The sequence below is a fragment of the Miniopterus schreibersii genome, assembly GCF_964146895.1.
Source record: "Miniopterus schreibersii genome assembly, chromosome: 17".
NCBI lineage: Eukaryota > Metazoa > Chordata > Mammalia > Chiroptera > Miniopteridae > Miniopterus > Miniopterus schreibersii.
In genome coordinates, this window is record NC_138117.1 from 38412298 (window position 1) to 38432555 (window position 20258).

General features: G+C 47.8%; 1 protein-coding gene across 6 annotated transcripts in view; it reads right to left on the minus strand.

Moving 5' to 3' along the window:
• Positions 1–19581, minus strand: part of DNAAF11 (dynein axonemal assembly factor 11) — a 51032-nt gene extending 31451 nt beyond the window's left edge. For 4 of the 6 annotated variants that reach the window (XM_081117419.1, XM_081117420.1, XM_081117422.1 and 1 more), the window contains exons 1-5: positions 19424–19581; positions 11873–12040; positions 7788–7865; positions 4359–4531; positions 279–502 (exon numbers count right to left, since the gene is read on the minus strand). In XM_081117419.1, the coding sequence (XP_080973545.1) occupies positions 279–502; positions 4359–4531; positions 7788–7865; positions 11873–12040; positions 19424–19433 (653 nt within the window). In that variant the 5' untranslated portion in view covers positions 19434–19581. Of the gene's footprint in view, positions 1–278; positions 503–4358; positions 4532–7787; positions 7866–11872; positions 12285–17589; positions 17705–19423 lie in introns of all 6 variants that reach the window. The other 2 variants (XM_081117423.1, XM_081117424.1) reach the window with 2 other exon arrangements.
• Positions 19582–20258: the final 677 nt, after the last annotated feature.

Below are 20258 nucleotides of genomic sequence, written 5' to 3' on the forward strand. Positions count from 1 at the left end.
GCAAACATTTCCTGGGAACGTGATGCTCTTACACCTGGGCTCTTGGTCCCTCTCTGGCGCTGATAGCCAGTTACTGGCCTTTTCTTATAAGCATATTTGTTGGTTCTTGGAGACAGTACAAGAGCCTTCCAAGTACAATGTTCTCTGCCAGAGTGATCAATATAATAATATATTCTTCAAGTTAACTGTCTGGAATGTAGGTGATGCTGTGAACACCTTGGGAAAAGAACATGGTTGGCTGCTTTCAACAGGAAAATAAATTCTAATAATTTACATACGGAGTCGGGCCGATGTCTGCGTCCCAGCGCCCATCCAAGCCTGGGTGGCTTTCCTTCTCTTTGTGTTCATGCTCTTCTTGAAGTTTCCTCTGAGCCTCTTTCTTGTCTTTGGCTCTTTTGAGGCAGTAAGCTCGCTCTTGCTCTCTGATTTGTCCTTCAACCACTGGAAAGTTCTGCAATGCCTGGATCCTTTCCGAACGCTCTATTTCTTTTCCATCCAACCACTTGAATAAAACACAGCCGGCAGAGGGAAATTATTCCAGGGCTGCAGTTCCAGCCATCCCCAAGCTGACTTTGATTGGAGTATTTTAAACTTAGAAATAATAAGTAACACACCATGGTGATACGGGAAACATCACAACCTTTGATCTAAGTCAGTGTTGATTTCATACAATCAACACAGTTTATAAACTGTCCCCATTGGTCATAATAAGTAGGTCTTTTGTTAAAACCGATCACTAATGACAAGCTCTCAAAATATATTAATTCTATAACTACTCACTATGTCAAGCTTTTCGATGCCCTGAGTCAAACCATAGCTCTAAAGTATAACCACGACCCTTCTCGAATGCGCTCTACAAGAAGGGCCATCCGTTACCCAAAACGGAGCCTTAATACAGATGAGCCCGCGTTCTACCTCTGCCAAGACGCAGAGAGTACGAGTAATTGTACGGTCACTGTTTCCACTGGCATTTCTATAGTGATTTTCCAAGTTGAAATATTCAAATAAAACCCCCAACCTAAAACCTGCAATGTCAAAGCTACTGGTTTAAAGACACCTATTTATTTACCCAGCCTCATTCTACAGAAAGAGGGGAGGTACTTAGAAAGGTGTGTAGTAGGCAGCAAATTGCCCCCCTCCTCCCAAGAATAGACGTGTTCTCATCCGGTAAACATTACTTTACTCGGCCAAAGGGACTTTGCAGATGTGATTAAATGAAGGCCTTTAAGATGGGGAGATTATCCAGATTAGCTGGGTGGGCCCAAGGCAACCACAAGGGTCCTTTAAGTGAAGGACAGCAGACGTGTCAGGGTCAGAGTTAGGGAGAGATCTACACTGCTGGCTTGGCAGACGGAGAAAGGATCCATGGTCTCAAAAACGCAGGCACCATCCAGACTCTGAACTATCCAAGGAACAAACTTTCCCCTCCAGCCTGCAAAAGAACACAGTCCTGACAACGCCTCAGTGTTAGATGTCTGTCATCTAGAAACGTAAGTATAAATCTGTGTTGTTTAAGCCATATGTTTGTGGTAATTCATTACCACAGCAGTAGGGAACGAATACAAAAGGAAAAAACACACGGATTGAAAAAATATAAAATTGAAAAAATTATCAGGATTGGTTACATTGTAAATCAAAATTAAATTGTTGAGATTTGGAAACAAATAATTTAAAGTATGCTTTTGGTCACAGGACTCGTGGCTACTATAGGTGGGCTGCAGATTTGGCTCTGAGCTTCCTGGCAGCCAAAGCAAGATAGAAAAAGATGATCAGTCACATGACTTTTGTTGCCTTTCATGAGAAAATATACTAGTTTCCAGGTGTTCCTTAATGTTTATTTCTGAAACACGCTTCTGAAGTAGAGCTTCACATGGGGACCTGAGAGGGGTCACGCATACTCCACACAGTGACGGGCTTCCCAAAGCTGTTTCTTTTCACAGTGAAAGACGAGGCGGCAATGATAAAATCCAATTTACTCAAACCTAATCTTTAAAGGGATAAGTAATTGTGTCTAAGTACTTAACTTTAAAAAAAAATTTAACCTAATTTAAGCTAGAGTTAAGATCTAAACAATTTGGAAAATTCTGAATATATATAATTTCTTCCATTGGAATTTTAATAAACATTTGGAAGCAAGGTGCTGTTCTCTCACTCGTATCTGGACCACAAGGGTTTAAGGATGTACTTAATAATGTGTGTGTGTAATTATGCATGTGTATATTTCCTTTACTTCGGGTTAACTAAATATTGATTTAATCTAGACCTCTTGTTTCTAAAATATTATGATAAATGAATCCCCATCACCACACAGACAGTAAACAGAAAAGCTCATATTGAAAGCTGATAACAAATTTGGGACCGTGCCACATGTCTGTCAGCACCTGTCCCAGGGGTCTTCTTACTGGATCTCAATTTACTTGACAACTTCTGTTAGGAAGTCTTAGAAACTGGCCCGTTTCCTTCAAGCCAAAATCACACCTGAGTTTAGATAGGCTAATGAACCCAGGGATTAAGTTCTTTTTTGTTTTTGTTTTCTGTTATTCCTCACCTGAGAATATTTTTTCACTGATTTTTAGAGAGAGTGGGATGGGGAGAGAGAGAGAGAGAGAGAGAAACATCGATGTGAGAGAGACACATCGATTGGTTGCCTCCCGCATGTGCCCTGACTAGGGCTGGGGATCAGACCCGCAACCCAGGTACGTGCCCTGGACCAGCAATGGAACCTGTGACCCTTCAGTGCACAGGCCGATGCTCTAACTGCTGCACCACACCGGCCAGGGCCCTAGAGACTAAGTTTTAAGTTGTTCATTAAAATATTTCTTGGTCTTTATTTAGGATTGTTGAGACACAGAGGTAGAGTGTCCATGTGTATTCATGATCATTGCACACATGCTGCAGCAAAGAGAAAGAGAAACTAAAATGTATTGAAAGCCTCGCAGAGCTCTTTTAAGGCAGGAATTATTCTCCTGTTCTACATTAAAAATGAGGCGCACCCCTCATAGCCAGTGGAGACATAAGGCAAACCATCCTCACTGGCAGACTCCAGTGCCACCTGAGCCACGCGCCCGGCGTGTCCGCTTAGACAAGGAGCACCAGCTCTCCGAGCCTGCCCCCCTCGTCCCCCAGTGCACTGATCACCCCCTGCGGGGGCCCAAGGGGATCAGGAATGTTTCACCCGAAGGACCTGGAACAGCCTGGCCTAGGTTTCAGGTGCCTGCCTGATGGCTCACCAACTGCCACAGGAACCTGCCGCAGGGACGCGGGCTCAGCTGGGTGCCCCGCACCTCCCAGGGAAGTGGCTCCTGCGTGACGCTACAGGGCCCATCCCTGGGATACTCTGGTTCCCATCAGTTTGTTTTCTGGGAGTCACTGTACCTGATGATCAGCCTGGGACCTATTTGAGCCCATACACAGTTTATCCCAGGCAGACATTCTAGATTCAGGCACCTGAGTCACTCATTCTCTTAACTGAAGAAATTTTACATGAGAGAAATGTGTCCCACTAACCCAGAATCTCAGCCACACAGTGCACAGCAGTCTAAAGCCAAACGTCCTCTGAGAGCTGAAGGAAATGCCATCGGAGCGAGCGCGCCTGTGCGTTCTCTTCGCAGGAGCACGGGCCCCGCGCAGGCTGGGAACCCTTGGAACTGCACAGAAATTAACACGACTTCTTTCACACGCGCAGGCAGAAACCACATGCTCTTTCCTAGCCCCAAAGACCCCAGGTGAGGGCAGGTATAGCGTAAGAAGAACACAGAGGGTAGGGGCTCTCAAACGAGGTGCTGGACCAGCCCTGCCAGCGACACCTGACAGCTGTCAGAAATGCAGTCTCAGGTGTCACATGAGACCCACTCAGTCAGAACCCTGAGGGTTCAGCCAGCAAACGCCATCCAAGTATTCCAGAACCTACCCAAGTTTGAGAACCGCTAACATAGAGAACAAGTTAATAGAAAGCAATAACAAAATAATAATTATAAAAGTTTTAAGAACACAGCAGTTTCAGACTAAGAAATACAAAGATATATATAACTGTAGCCACCTCAGAAACCCCAAACTATTGGTAATGATGAATGTTCTTCATAACAATGATTTGAATTCATCAAGAAATTATTAAATTAAGTTCTGTGTATTCTGAATGAGAAAGGGGGAAAGTAGGCAATTTACTTTTCAGAGATTTAGGAAAGCAATTAAAACAATTCTAAAGGCTCAGTAAGTCAAAGAATTGGTTTTTGATTTTCTGGAATATTTCATTCTCTGAAGCCACACATTTCCTGACAGTGCTGTGAATGAATCAGGAATTATTATAGCTGCTTGTTTTCACTTTTTCTGAGATTTCTGCATCACTGCAGCAACCAGACCTTTAATTGTCGGAGAGTGGCCACCACATACTGCCGGTAGCCGTCAAAGTCAGCACACGGGTTCCCCATGAGGAAGAGCTCCTTCAGGTGGATGTTGCACTGAAGGGTTTGAATGCTGCTCAGCTCTCCGATGAAATTTACAGTCAAGTCAAGTTTTGTCAGCCCCTCACATCCTGGTGACAGAAATGAAAACAAAGAAATAAGTCACACTGGTAATAAAATGTGTGCAATCACAGGTAACAGGAGTAACAGTTGCCACAGTGTAAGTCTGCTGGTTAACTGCACTCTTACCAAATCCCATCACTGTCACAGCCTTGCTGTGTGACCTTGGGGAAGTTACAGGCCTCAGCTTTCTCATCTTCAGAATCAGAAGAGTATTGGTACCCAGTTCAGCAGTTGTGAAGACAGTGTGAGATGGTTCATGTTCATTCAAAACACCAGTCGCCATGAGTGGGTCCACAGCCCATATCTCACTATGGTATCCCATCATGTGATATAAAAATATAAGCAGGGTGGGCAGAAGGGAGCAGAGAACCCGGGGGCGGTGTGAGAGAACGGTCTGCATCTTCCATGTCAGGAAGTCAACCTACGATGCCCAAAATGGGAACCTGGAGGAACATCAGGTAAAGCACAGCACGAGCACCGTTTGGAAACATGGAGCACAACAGAGGGGACTTGAGAGTGGTCACCTCCAGGAGCAGGACTCAGAGGTCTGAGGGGGAAATAAAAGACTGCTATTTTCCAACAAAAGTATAGAGCACACTTCGACTTTTAAACTATGGATTGTATTACTACAGTAAACATATTAATCATTAAAAAATGAATATACAAAATACACAAGAACAAGTAAAAACTTTTGTATATTCTAGATTCTACTGCACAGGTGAAGAAAATTCATAACTTCACATCTTCAAAAACAATCATATATGTGAAAAAGGACAACAAAACAGCTATTTCTATTAAACTAGCAACAATAGAACAAATTTTTGAAAGATATTGTTAAGCCTATAAGACAACAATTTTTCAGCATTCAATTTGACAATACATAAATAGGCTTTTAAATGTTTCCCCCCGGATCCAGAATTTCATTTGGCTACATCAACTGAAAGCAGGTAATTTGTACAAAGCTGTTCAGAACACTTCTGTTCACAGTAGCAAACATAATTAAAAACACATCAAGCACCAAACAATAAGGATTAGTTAAAACGCGTCAATATACTTGGTAATTCAGTCATTAAATTATAAAGCTGTGGACTCAGTCACTGTATGAAGAATGAATATGAAGCTACATGTGTATATAAATATAATTAAGTTTATGTCTCTACGTCTGTATGTTTGTTCTACATTGGGGAAAAAATGTTAGATGGATTTTGTGAAATGTGAAAGATATATTTGGAGCAACCTAACTTAAGATACAGGTTGCCGGGTATTTCCTAGTTTACTCTGACAGATTCTGGGAGCCATTTCAATTATGTTTTTCTTTCGTGTAAGAGCGGGCTGGCATTTGAAAGACTCCAACAAGTTCAAAAATTCATATATTTTTGGATTTTGCTATAATGTAGATGAAGGACCGTCCAAATGTTCATCATATTTTTCAGCATGGTGAATTCTTAATTTTTCTTTTACTCAGCCTACACATTAGAAATCCAACCACATTTGCCATCTTACAGAATAATTCTTGCTGAACAAGCCAGGCTTCAGAAAGCCTCCTCTTCAGAGGTAGGTGCTCCCTCCTTCAACTGGGTCCCACCCTTCCTGTCCTGTTCTGCGCTGATCCAGCTCAGTGACTCATGGGGTCTGAAGGTCACCAAAATCAACAATACTGACTCCCAAGGGGGCGAGCTCACACTCTCAGGAACCCCACCTCTCCCAGGTTAGGGTGGGTGAGGAGGAGGGATGGAAAAAGAAGGTACTTTATTCTATCCCAATGATTCCACAACAGGAAAAAAGGAAAGAGATACTTGCTATTTTTTGCCATCCAGCAAAACAAACAAAAATACAACTTATGTTTAAAATTATATTGAGATTTACTCAAGTAGGTGGGCCAAGGGTGTATATCCACCTTCCTCCTCTCTCATCTTTAAAATTAAACAAAAGGTGCACGTTTGCCAGCAGATAAGACCGTGCCCATCTCCCCATACACATCCTGAAACCACCCTGGCCAGTGCATCCGTTTTAGAGCTGGGAGGGGGCCACCAAAGGAAGAAGCATCCAGGTAACAGGCCTGAGGTGGGCTGTGGTTCCCAAAGCCCCGAAAGACAATAGTGGCAATGCTGCCCTCTAGTGGTAGATGACCAAAACACACAGCAAAAATATAATTTTCCATGTCCTTTCAGAACCTCTCCTAAAAATAACAAGCTGTGGACAAGTGAGAGTGAGTTTTAATGAGTCCTCTGACTTCTTAGATTGATATTCTACTGCCACAAAACATGGGCACTGAGTAAATTTAGTTATGCCATTTGCTTACACGAGACGTCGTGACAGGGCTATAGAGTGGTAGCTGGGAGAAAACAATGAATCCATTTCCTCCGCAGAAAAACACCAGTGAGGGAAGAACCATTCCAGTCCCAGCCCTGATATGGGCATGGGCTTGGGCCTGGGTAGTGATGATATTCTAGGTTTTGAGGGTGAAAATTTTAAATGCATGAAGACTATGTGTGTCTTTGTTGATAACTTTGATAGTACCTGAAATATCAATTTCTACACTAGGAGGTGAATAAGCTAAAATCAACCATAACCTAAGTAAAATCCCCCTAATTTTCGCTCTTGGCAGATGGGAGTGGGGCGGCTCCGCTCCTGCTCCCTGAAGGCCGCCTGCCAGCCATCAGGCCTGCCCGCCCGCAGAGCCCACAGCAGCCCGGCCAGCCAGCACGGAGCTGGACGTGGAATCCCAACCTCACACCTGCAGCCACCGAGTTAGCCAAATCCTCTGTGATTATGAACAGACACCAAGTGTTACCAGACACTTAGAAAAAAATAACAATGCAAGACAGAAGCCTGCAGAGTAAAACAGGAAAGCTTCCAGAATGCAGAACAAGACAAGGAGGTTTAGATAAGGAACGCAGGCTAAAAGGCACAGAGGATCAATCTAGTGCAACCGAAATATATTCAAAAGAAGTTTGAGGGGAGATCAGAGAAGACAGAGGTGATGGGTATGTCTGTTACCTCTGATTGTGGTCATGGTTTCACAGGTGTGTGCATATGTCCAGACTCATCAAATTATATGCAATAAATATGTGCAGGTTTCTGTATATCAATTATGCCTCAATAAAGCTATTATTTAAAAAGAATAATTGTGCTCCAAAGGACACCATCAAGAAAGCTAACAGGAGAGCCCACAAAATGGAAGAATACATTATTTAAGCAATACTGTTTAAAGAAATTTTTAAATCTCAATTTTAATTCGCAAAATAAGAAGAAAATTCTTACCTTCCAGATTTTCAATTTTTTCAATGTTGTTTAAAGCTAAATTCAAATATTCAAGTTTCTTGAGTTTGCTCACATTTTCTGAAATATAAAAATAATGTAATTAACCTTCCAGATGAAAGACATTTTTACATAATCTACTGTGAAGATGATAAAGAGAATCTAAAAATTACTGTGGCTATCCAACCATGCTGGTTTTTCAGATCTACCCCTGTGCTTCACACTTTGTTGGCTGGCTGTGCAACATCCACTTCTCCCCCCATCCTTTCTAACACAAGCCAGTTCTGCTCACGTCTCTTCCCAGCCCCGACTCCAGGGTTAGGCTTAACCAAGCTGGGCCAGTGCATGGCAATCCCACGTCCCTTGCTAGTGACAGCTCAGGATCTCAGGTGCAAGTGAACCAGCCCATGACCGTCTCCTGGCAACCATGCGATGTGGGAGAGGACACACAGGCCCAGTGCTCCCGACCAGATGAAAGGGGAAGATCTACAGTCCATGCTTAGGGATTTCCTTTCACTTTTTCTGCTGAATGTTAAAAAAGAAGGGAGTACTCTCCCCTATTGACACTCACAGTCATCTTGCAAGCAGGAGGGGACCAGCTACAGGATGAAGCCACTACAGCTGGTGGAGCAGAGAGAAGGAATCAACGGCCAAGAGATGAAGCCTGCCCTATCTCTAGACGGATCATTGGATGAGATGCTCGGCTTCCTTACTGGAAAGCCACACTGAGTTGGGCCTTCCTTACTTGGAGCCCAAGTCACCCTGATACAGGATCACCGTTTTTAATAAATATGAAAGCTTATATAGGCAAAGCAACAACCATAAGTAAGTCAAGTAATCAGTGGAGAACGGGCCTTTGAAAACAGCTAATAACACCATAGCTAACACTGCCGAGTGCTAATTACGTGCCATGTGGTTTTCTAAGCATTTCGCATACATTATGTCATTAATCCTCATAATAACCCTATGAGGTAAAAACTCTATCAATCTCTCCCTTTTACAAATGAGAACACCCAATTGTGAAGAATTAATCCACTTGTTCAAGGTTAAGTGGTAGAGCCAGAAAATCTGACTCCAGAGCTTGTTGGTAAATCACTATGCTCACTACACTTGAAAGAACAGTCCTTTCTCAGGTGACACGGGTGTAAAAACCCTGCTGAGAAGGGTGTGCTTGGACAGCCCCGCTTAGAGAAGGCTTCCTCTGCCCATTTTCCAGGGACACTATAAAGATCTAATATGATGATTTATAACCATCACCCTTATTGTCCCATTTCATTTAAAATTTACAAAATATCATATATGTTACCATAGACCCAAGAATTAGTTTTTCTCTCTAAGCCTCAATTTATTCATTTTTCAAAATGAAAATTTTAGAAAAAAATTACTAAAGTGTCTCTCAGCAGTTAGATTATCCTAGGCCATACTGATGCTTGGTAAAGGTACTCTAGGTACTCTGCACATTTGAGAGTCAACAGAGATGCAGAGCACTAAGCGACAAGGGTTTAGATGGACAAGAGTGTCTACTCTGCATTCCGAACACAAACACCTGAAGTTAACATCGTTAAAATTGCCAGCCCACGATTAAATACCTCTTCCTGCCCCCCATTTGTTATATGGTTAACCCTCTAAAAGCCAAAAAAGTCATCTGGTAGACAAAGGTAAAATTGTTCAGGAAGCATGTCCTACATTAACTCAAGAACCAGGGCCTAGAGGGTCAGGGAAAAAGGCTCCATAAGTAAGAAAGCGTAGCGCCTTGAGGGCAGTGGGAAGGAGGTCTGAGCATCCTAGCCAAGCCACCCTGGAAGAAGTTGTCACCGAGCGCATAACCAGCCCTATCCCACCCCAGTTCAAGCAGCCCTGAGCTCTCAACTTGGCCCAGGCCTGAAGCTCACAGGAAAGTCATTACAAATGCAGGTTCTAGGAGCCCCTGCCCCAGATTCTGAGTCCATAGGTCCAGGGTGGGGCCTGAGTCCCACTTCAACAGGACCCCAGAGGGTCCTCAGCTCACAGCTGGACCAACACTAAACAGAGCCTTCCCCGCCCCCACTCCCCAAGCCCACCTGTATCTCCAGTGAGGAACAGAGCTCAGGAAAGGCACACTCCCACCCCCAGGGCACAAGGGCAAGCCTGAATCCTAGAGAAATGGTTTTACTAGCTAAGCAAGGGCCTGAGTGTCAATGGGTGGAGTAGCACTGAAAATCCCATTATTAAAATTTAAAAGGGTGTTTAATTTAAGAACAGTTTGGAAGCAAAAATGTAAGCCTTCTCGCAGCTCTGGGAAGGACTGAAATGCTATGCACTAATTAGTCATTGTGATGGACCAGCTGTGCGGAGTGAAATCTCGGGAACTCTTAGAACTGTCCAAGGACGGCCCTGTAATGGCCCCGGTGCATGAAAGCTGGTGGTTTTCCAGAACAGCCTTTTAATTGAACACTGTGCCCGAGTTTCCAATTTCTGGTAGTCAAAGATGCCAAAAATAACATTCTGAAGAAATATAAAGAATTCTAATAAATCTTCAAAAAAAATGATGCAAATTCTAGGTTTTTGCAAACTTAGAGCCAATTTGGAATCATCCACCCAACTAGAGGCAACCCCATCCCAGGTTTCTCGCCCCCGGCACACTAACATGTAGGCCTGGTGACTTTCTCGAGTGCGGGTGCCATCCTGGGGTGGTAGCAGAACCCTGGCCTCCACACACGCCCGACATTAGCAGGCCCTCACCCCCACCAAACACACGTGCACTGGTGACAACCAAATATGTCTCCAGACTTTGCCAAAGCCCCTGTTGAGGACCCCTGCCCACCACCTTGAAGAATTAAAACATAACCTTATAGGCTGACCTCTGGGTTCCAGGCCAGACCCTACAGGGGTTGGCGCTCACTCTGCCTCCTCAACTCTGACTGCACCCCTTCGCCTCCAGCTCTGGTTGGTTCTCCTTCTGCTCCCACCTTCACTGGGCTAGCCTGGGGCACCCTGGGTAAGTGACAATATGGACAATGGCAGCAGGTGTCACCTACGGATACGGATACGGAGTGACTCCACACATGCCTCCTGTAGTCCTTACCCCACCGTGTTTGCTGGCTGCTACTATCTCTGTTTACAGACGGAAAGACCAGGACCCAGACAACTTCACCATCTCATTTCGGACAGTTTCTAAGCGGCAGAGGCGCGGCTCAAACCCAGATCTACCTGACGTCAGGGCAGCGCCTGCTCTAACCACTAAATACACTGTCCGTCTTCTGAGTGTTGGGGGTGCTCCTCCTGCTCCCATGTGGCAGGACCCCCCTTAGAACGACTCCACAGGCCTCCCTTCTCTCCCCGACTCATTATGGCCTGGGGGGGGAGGACTGGCTAATCCCCTGGATGAACTGGGAGAAACCGCACCCGCCCGTCCCACCCTCTCTCCTGGCTTCTGGGATCTCCCCGCGGGCAGAGGGTGCAGGGTCTCCTCTGCTCCTGCCACAAGCAAGGGCCACGTGGGCAAGGGGAGCTGTGGTTGTCGCCTGCTTGGGTCCAGGCGGGCAGGGTTCATTCTGGGGGCATTAGGAAGCCCACTGGGCTGCAAGTGTCAGCCGCACGTTCTAAAGAGTCCCATCACTTACAGTGCTGGCATTTTGACCTTCATCCGCCCAACTCCTATGTTTACCTCTCATTTCTTTCCAAACTAGAGCAGTTCATCTGGCTGAACAGCTGTCACAGGCTGTGGTAACCTGGAGGACTTGCTCAATTTATACCAAGTCCTTTCGGTTTCATAGTGATGTCAAACCATGACAAATGTTGGATCGTGTCCCCTCCTCCCTTGCAGACTTTTCAGAAACCCAGCCATACATACAGGTCAACTACCGTGCTCCTGCCTTTATTGCCCCTCCCAACCCCCTGACGAGGTCCCTTGGGGCGAGGAGACTGACCACCCCTGGACAGGTTCGGGAATGTTCCACACACAGCCTCTGAGAGATGGCTGTGTCCGCTTCCCTGTGTAATTCTTCCTTAGCTGCTGTATTCCTCTAAGGATAACACTCACTCCCCTTTCCAAAGTTCTCCCACCAAAATGTTCACGAAACCATGAGAACAAAGTCCTGAAAACTTACCAATCTTCCCAATGAGATTGTTTTGAAGGTAGAGGATCTTTAGATCCCGGCACCATCTGTCAATATGCTCCAGCCTTTCTATTTCTTGCTGATGCAAGGACAGTTCCTCCAGGGAAAAGATCACACACTCGTTGTGCTCAGCGTTCCGCCTAATAAGATCTTCTGTGACTGAAAGGACATTTGTTACATGCTACGCATCTGTCCTCGTGTTCATCATCAGGTGATTACATTACTGATGCATGGGTCTTTCTTTGCAGTTAAATGCTGATTCTCCAGGCCCAAGCAATGTTCAAAAGGAAAGGGCTCAGACAAGTGCTGCCCCCTGCTGGGGGTTCTGTGGCACCACCATGGGTCAGAGGGAAGAGACAGACCGTAGTTTTCTCTCTTTTGCACAGGATCTACACACATTTTGCTGTATGGATGGAGACAGAGTTGACAGGTGACAACTACAAGAATGTTGACGTGAAATCTTATGGTTGTGTCATACCAAACCAGTGAGACCCAAGAAGTAAACCAAGACAGGGCAACTTGCTACTAGAGGCAGGGGGTTGACAGAGGGCAGAAATAGGAAAGCATCTCCCACCATGCAATAAGGAAAGGGTCATCCACTCATCCACTCAACTGGTAAGTGTTAATTTAACTAAAGCTGAGGAAAAGAGAGAGGAACACCCAGCTTTTGCATTTGCAATCTTATAAAGCAACCTTAATGTGGTCTGTTTCCAGGAAGAGTGAAAGAAGCTGCTCACAGGAGGACAGGTAACAAGAGTCTCCTCCCCAGTGATATGTAGCACTGGGCTGGTCTGATGGTGGCACCAAGGGATGGGAGACAGGACCCTGGGGTCCACAGTTCGATCCAAGGACAAGACATAAGTCATCTTCATAAGTTACACTAAAATTGAGGAGGCAATGACAATGGAGAAACCTTGCATTTCCAGGGCTATTAAAAATTATTAATCCATTTGAACCCTTACATTTTAGGAATGTGAAAATATTGGATGCCCACCCCAAGAGGTAATAAAGATTCATTTATTGTCCATTTACATGGTGCCAGGCACTTTGGAGGTAAGAACATAGAAGTAGATACAACATCTATTTACATTTGTCAGATGAGTAAAGGCAGTTTGTAAACTCACCCAAGGTCTTTGTAGGAAGTGCTAGAGCCACGTTTTTATTGATTGATTTAATTATTGATTTATTTATTTATTTTTAAATATGTCTTTACTGATTTCAGAGAGAGGAAGGAACAATGAAAAAAGAGTCATTGATCAGGTGCCTTCTGCACACACACACACACCCACTGGGGGTCAAGCCCAAAACCCAGGCATGTGCCCTGACTGGGAACAGAACCTCGATCTCCTGGATCATAGGTCGATGCTCAACCTCTGAGTCATGCTGAGTGGGCTAGAGCCACGTTTTAAATGCAGGAGTCTGGCACCTGGCCACATGCTAACTACTATGCTACACTGTCGCCAACACGAGCTAGTAAAAACCTCTCGAGATGTCTTGGGTCCTAAATGTGCGGTCTCCTCTAGCTGAGACACAGCTCTTCACAGCACCTTCGGCTGCCAGCAGCCATGCCACATCCTGGAAGTATAAGTTACCTTTATTTAAAAAATGTGAAACATGTATGAACCTGATCAGCTGTGCGCAGTTAGGTGAACCCTCTGCTACTTCTGGTGACAGGAGTGCCTTACAATGTCAGTTCTTTGGAAGAAAGACAAGGGAAAGGAAGAGACTGAGAGATTAAAACACCATGCAGGGGAAATGCTCCTGCTGCTCTAAAGCTCTGGCTCCACAAACAGGCGGAGATGACTACAGACCAGGCCCGGGAGGGGAGGGCCAGAGGAACTGAGGAGAGCAAGGCTGCAGGGTCCCTGCCAGCCCTGGCTCGCTGGGTCCCACTGCCCGAGGCACTCTGCTGTCTCTAGGTTCGCTGGGTCCCACTGCCCGAGGCACTCTGCTGTCTCTAGGTGGCCCCGCTAGGAGGTAAACCAGCTTGAAGAGGCTGCTCTGTTCTGGGAAAAGAAAAACACTGTCTGAAAAACCAAACCTGGAAGAGAAGGGCATTGAAACTATTCTCCAAATGCCCTACCATCAAAGTTGGTTCCAACAGTAAATCAGCTGATAATGAATAAATGGGCACAGCCACGGTGAGGATACAGCTAGGCTGCTGTGTAAAGCCAAAGGGTATTTACCTAGGTATTATCTGCACCCGTAAACTAGCTACAAGAATTCTCTTAGCAAGGATGCAACATGGGTTAAGGGGTTGAGATGGCACAGCCAATGTTATTTCATTCACCACTGTGGAGAAAACCCCAATGACTAACGGTGTATATATGATGTAAGCTACACAAATCCATGGATGAGGGAGGGTGGATTTTCAGAGACCTTGCTATCATTAAACCTGGAATGAATGGGGCCAGAAGGACGTTCCTGTCCAGAGCCCATGCCCCAGGGAGAGGAGCAATGGAATTCTCTGTCCAAGTTGCTCCCGTCTGCCTCTAAGCCCCGCACTGGGCCCTTCTCCATTCATTCCTGAAGACACACTGCAGCAGCAGATATGCATCTCTACACCCAGGGTGTCCAAGGAGCAGCTGTCCCCTGGGGATGAGGGCAGTGTGGTGTGTACACAGGACACACCTTCATACATGGGCATGAGGAACCTGGGTAGAGCTTGGGATGAAGAGGAGGGAGGGATGGACCAGGGAGCCAGCTCTCCCCAGCACCACGCGCTGGCACAGAACCGAGGAGTGTGAGAAACTTGTATTAAATGTGGCCTTCTGGGTTGTTCTGAAGGCATTCTTCTAGGGAGGAAAATGTATTTCCTTTGGCAGTGCAACTGCAACTTCATACATGGTCCTCCACTTACACTCTTTCCCAAATCGGATCCCCAGTTGCCCCAAAGACTTACTGGGGTATCCATACTGAAGAAACAAACCTAACTTGGACTCTACAGCAGCTGTCACCTATAGGCTTGGTTGAGTCGAATGTTTTCAGGGGGATTCTGAAGGCATCTTGGTCTCTGGCCTGGTGGCTGCATCAGCATCTGCATAGCCCAGAGGTCTTCCTGGATCTCAGGGACACTACAGGTATCACAGTTCCTCTAGCCCTATAGTCTGAATGGCTTTTCTGATTTGTCCAAACCTAAAGTCTTGCAGATTCCTCCAACCATTGACCAAGTTCCTACTGTACCAAATACCCTTCTGATGTTCTCTTGCTACACCTTTCTTAAAATTAAAAGAACTCTTTTATTATGCTAGTGTATGTGTGAATTTAATCATTTTCATGCAACTGTCAAATCTTCGCTTTCGGGGGCATGTAGATAGGAAGGTATTATGTTGATCCGTATCTCCTAATCATAAGAATCATGAGATGAAAATCACTATTAGTTGAAAAGCGTGTGGGGTAGGGGAATCTCCCGTACTGTAAATAACTAACTTACACACAGGCGCACACACAAGGGAGAGGAGGGTCTTAGGGTTAACTCAGCACAACAGGGAAGTCTGCCCAACAGCAACAATTACACACAATTAGGGCAGATGAAAAGAAATGGAGCATCACAGAGGACTAAAACTGTCCAGGTCTCGAATTTCCCAGAGGCCCTTGGCTGAACTCCTACACTGAGCAAGCTGCTGTGCAGCACACCATTTTCCAGCGCTCGGGAAATCGCTGCTACACAATACTGCCTCACCTGCAGCGGCAACGGGCAGTGCAAAAACCAGAGTCCCCCGGAGAAAGCCTGTCAGAATAGCTACATGGTGCATGGAGATTACAGGGTTTCATGCTTCTAAATGCAAAAACACTTCGCAGTTTTCTGTCCTACCTAATTTAGACCAAACACTCTAACTGCAAGGAGCACTGCTCACCTTTAGAAAGCCATTCTCCAAGTAATAAAGCACCGTGTTTACAAGAAATCACTCCAGGGATTGAAAAGTGCTGCAGAAGCATTAATATGTCATCATATCACCGTTTCGAGCACGGTAGTATTACAATGCCTACTGCTGGGTATAGACGGACATGCCAAGGCACTGTACGCAACATGCTGCTTTCGGTTTCTCATTTTGGAAAAATTCAATCAACAAAATAGGGGACTCGGATTCTGAGGGACGCCTCAGCCACAGGAGGCCCTAACCAGTATCTGCATGACTGGAGGAATGAGTGGTTGACGGAATGCACTGCATTTTAGCCACAGATTCGCACTTACCTCACTAAAGAATTCTGCTGAGGAATCCAAAAGTGTAACCTAAACGGATCAGCCAGGGCTTCTTTTCCGCTCCTACAACTGGACTACTGATGACTCGGGGGAGTGTCAATAAAATGACTTGCGGGCTGGGAGCAAAGGGCAGGGCATTTCTGGAATACTGGGGTTTGTCACGCTGTGTTTACTTCTACAGCTTTTCAGTGTATGAACCAATGTTCTAAAAACTTCCCAACAACTTAGTGCTTATTCCTTCAACTGTATATCATGTTTTCAAACAGCCCTCTGTTTCTTGCTGGATTAGAATAAAATCAACAATATGTTTGTGGCAGATTTTTCAGAATTTTTAAACATCTTGAAAGACCTGGCAGATACACATGGGGTGGGGCACAGGTAGGTTCACCATTATTCGACCGAAAAATAATACAATAACTAATAAATACAAGAATAAGCTCTGTTTCATGTATTCACAACTGTAAAGCTACTTTTGCCCCACCCTGTATATGAAATAGAGATTTAATAGAAATTAAGGGGTTACAAAAAGGTGAAGGTTACCTCTTGAATTACCAATAGGTGCAGGTTACTCCTTGAAGCTTCTAAACTCTTTTTTCTTTCACAGTTTTCAAAAGAAACTTTTAACAACAGGATTCCTCATTTGACCTGCCCCGTCTTACTGCTACCATAATGAGCATCCTGTACCGAATCCAGTGATACCATTAGAGGCTACTCGCCTAGAGCATGCTTTTAAAAAACACGGAGCAAATGCTACTGGGCAATGACAAAAGTACACAGTACAATGAGAACAGAGGAGGGAGCGATCAGTGCGACTGAGTGACAAGAGGGGGGTCAAAAGAGGAATCAAGGAGAAGCCTGAGCTGAATCTTGAAAAGGGAGCAGATATTTGCTAAACAAAGTAGGAAAGGGCAGCCCAGGCTGCCGTGGCTGCTGTGATGTGCTGCACTGTTCCCCCTGCAGATCTGAAGGAGTCATTCCTACTGCTGGGAGCTCTGCAGGCAGACTATCCTCAGCTGCCCACCTTCAGAAGTCACTTCCGAGGAGGACACCTCAACCAAGGTCATGCCCCTTCCCAGGAAAGCTCATCTCCCATGACTGGTTGCCATGGGGCTCTGAAGGCCCAGCCCTCTCACCCCAGCTTGGGAAAATCTGAAGGTCCATTCCAAGTTCAGAGTTCCTTCCAAGTCTCCAGGTTGGTTAGGTAGGGCCTTTGTTGAGATGCTTCACAGTCCAACTTTCCTCTCCACCCAATCTTGCTTTCTTCCCTAGCTACTCCAACAACACTCCCTAATAAACCTCCTGTACACCAATTTCCATCTAAAGTCTGCTTCCTGGAGAACCCACCCTGGAAAAGTTAATGCCAGAAGTGGTACTAAAGGCAGATGCTGAGACAGGACTTTGAAGTCAGATCATCTGCTGCCCGAGTGGCCATGAGGACACAGGTACTGGGGGGTAGATGTTATGATGAGGGCAAAGTAGAAGTGACAGCCAGTGGGGGGCTTACCCACGGAATGCTAAGCAGATGGTTAACAGATCATGACATCTCCAAGGACAATACAGATGAGCAGCCAACACCGATACTACTTGATGTGGACAATCAAAACACAAGGGTTGATGGCCTGCAGGATAAGGACATCACCTCGTTGAAAATTCGCAATTTACTGCCCAGTTTCCAGGCCTTCTCCCTTTTCTAGACCTGAAACTAAGGCTGCCAGATTTAGAAAAAAAAAAAATCTATATATATAGATATATAGATATATGTACACACACACATTATACATATATATACAGTGTTTGTCCTGTATTTTATCTGATAACCCATTGACTAAAAAGAGAGGCTTGATCCCCAAAGGGAAGGCCTCTCTGCAATGCCCTAAAAAGAAGATACAGCATTGATTCCTCCGATCCTGTCTAACAAAACTAAATAACATACTGGGAAAAGGGGAATACAAAAATACCCTGAGGCCTGTTGGACACAGGCTTTGCGCTGACAGGAACACCCGGGCAAACCAAAGCACTGTCCAGGTGCTCTGATGGGGGGGGGGGGGGCCAGGAATACCTGGAGGCGCCCATGCCCAGCACACAGCAAGCCCAGCTCGCTAGTCCCTAGCAAACTTCCCGAACAGGACTTGTTTCCCTTTTTTTAGCTACTAGGAAAGCAGTTGCTATAAATATACACACGCAAGTTTTTGTGTGGACAAAGTTTTCCTTTTTCATTGGTAATATCCGGGAGTAAAGTGAGTGGGTCACAGGACGGGAACAAAGTTTTCATTTAATTTTTTAGGGCTGCGTGACTAATTCCCCTTGTTTTATGAAGGCGCAGGGGGGAAGGGTCAGTACCGGGGCGGGGAAGGGTCAGTACCGGGGCAGGGAAGGGTCGGTACCGGGGCGGGGAAGGGTCGGTACCGGGGCGGGGAAGGGTCGGTACCGGGGCGGGGAAGGGTCGGTACCGGGGCGGGGAAGGGTCAGTACCGGGGCGGGGAAGGGTCGGTACCGGGGCGGGGAAGGGTCGGTACCGGGGCGGGGAAGGGTCGGTACCGGGGCTGGAGCCCGGCGCTCCCGCCGACAAACCACCCGCCTCGGCCCTGCCAGGATGTCAGCCCTTCGCGGGCAGAAACCCCATCACCCAGCACAGCCTCTTGACTTTGAAATAGTCATTATGGCCCTTTTACAGTAAGTGACCGATTAGACTGGACTGTACCAAACTCCACAGAGCCGGCGCTGGTGTCGGAATGGTTCATCCCATGCAAACGGCCCAACCTCGGAGAGAGGGCGGCCAGCCCCGCCCCTCGCACTCCCGGGTGTCGGGGGGGGGCGCTTCCACAGCACCTTCCACACCCCCAGACGACCCTGCTGCCTTCTGCTGTGGGGGAGGCGCGGCTTAGGCCCCGGGAGCGAGGTCGGGGCTCAGCGCAGCAGGGGGGGCGGGGGCCCGGGCTGGGCTCGGGGACCGCCGGGCGCGCCGCCCTGCCCGGGGCGCGAGGCTGCGGCCCTGGGGCGGGGGCTCGCCCCGTCCACGCAGCAAGCCGGACACGCGTGGGCCGGCCCGGGGTGTCCGACCCGTGCACTTCCACTGCCCCCTTCCGCCCCACCCCCGCCCACCCCATTTCACGGAGGGGGACCCCGAGCCTCTCCAAAGCCCGGCTGCCAGGCGGGTGGGAGGGGGACCGGGCAGGGCCGGGTGGGCCCGGGGCGAGGGGCGGGCTCGGCCGAGCCGGGCTGGGCCGCGGGCGGGACCGGGGGCGGTGGTCCCGGGCTAGCGCGAGGGTCCCACGGACCCGGGACGACGGCGGGAAGGGGGCGAGCGAGGGCAGAAGGTGGGAGGAGGGGGCGCTTACTGCGGCCCATGGCGCCTCTGCGGTTCGTGGGCCCGGGAGACCCGACTCAGGGCCCCCGGCTCCCCTCGCGCTTCCCGGGCACGTCGCGGCGCGTCCCCGCGTCCCCGGGAACCATGGCAACGGGACTCTACGGGGGCCGCGCGGGGCCCGGCGGCGGCGCGTTTCCTGCGCGCGGGGGGCGGGGGGTGAGAGCCCGCGGCGGGGGGCTCGGGGGAGGCGACGGGGCTGCCCCCAGGCCCCGCCCTCCTCCGGCCCCCCCGGGCTGACCGCCGCCCGCCCCCAGATCCCCGCGGGAACGCCGGGAGCGCGGGCTCGGCCCCTCCCGGGCTCCTCTCGGCCCGGGCGCTGGGCGGGCCACCGCCTGCCAGCTACCTTTGTTTTCTTTTTGTCTTTGATTTAACGCCTCCCGGGCCCGGCCAGCTGGGTTTGGCCCCGCTCCGTCCCCTGGCGGTGAGACCTTAAACTTCCTGAGCCTCAGTTTCCCCCTCTGTGGATGAGTGATAGTAATAAGCTCAGGGATCCCCGTGACGCTTTAATGAGATCGTTCCAGTGACTGGGAGACACCGTTTCAAAATCCGCGGGCTCAGGGTGAAGGTTAGCTGTCACCTCCTGAAGCCGCCGCCCTGCACCCGTTTCTACACACGCCACCCACCACCCCTCCGTGGGCTTCCCGACGCGCCCCGGTCCTCCTGGAGCCTGGAGGCCTGTCTCCCAGGGGCTCCCTGCTCCCTGCAGCGACCCAGCCCCCCCAAAGTGCCCGGACGCTCCCCCCCAGCTCTGGGCTAGGAAGGGCATCCTTAAGCTCATTCGTTCCTCAGATGTTCTGCTGGTAGCG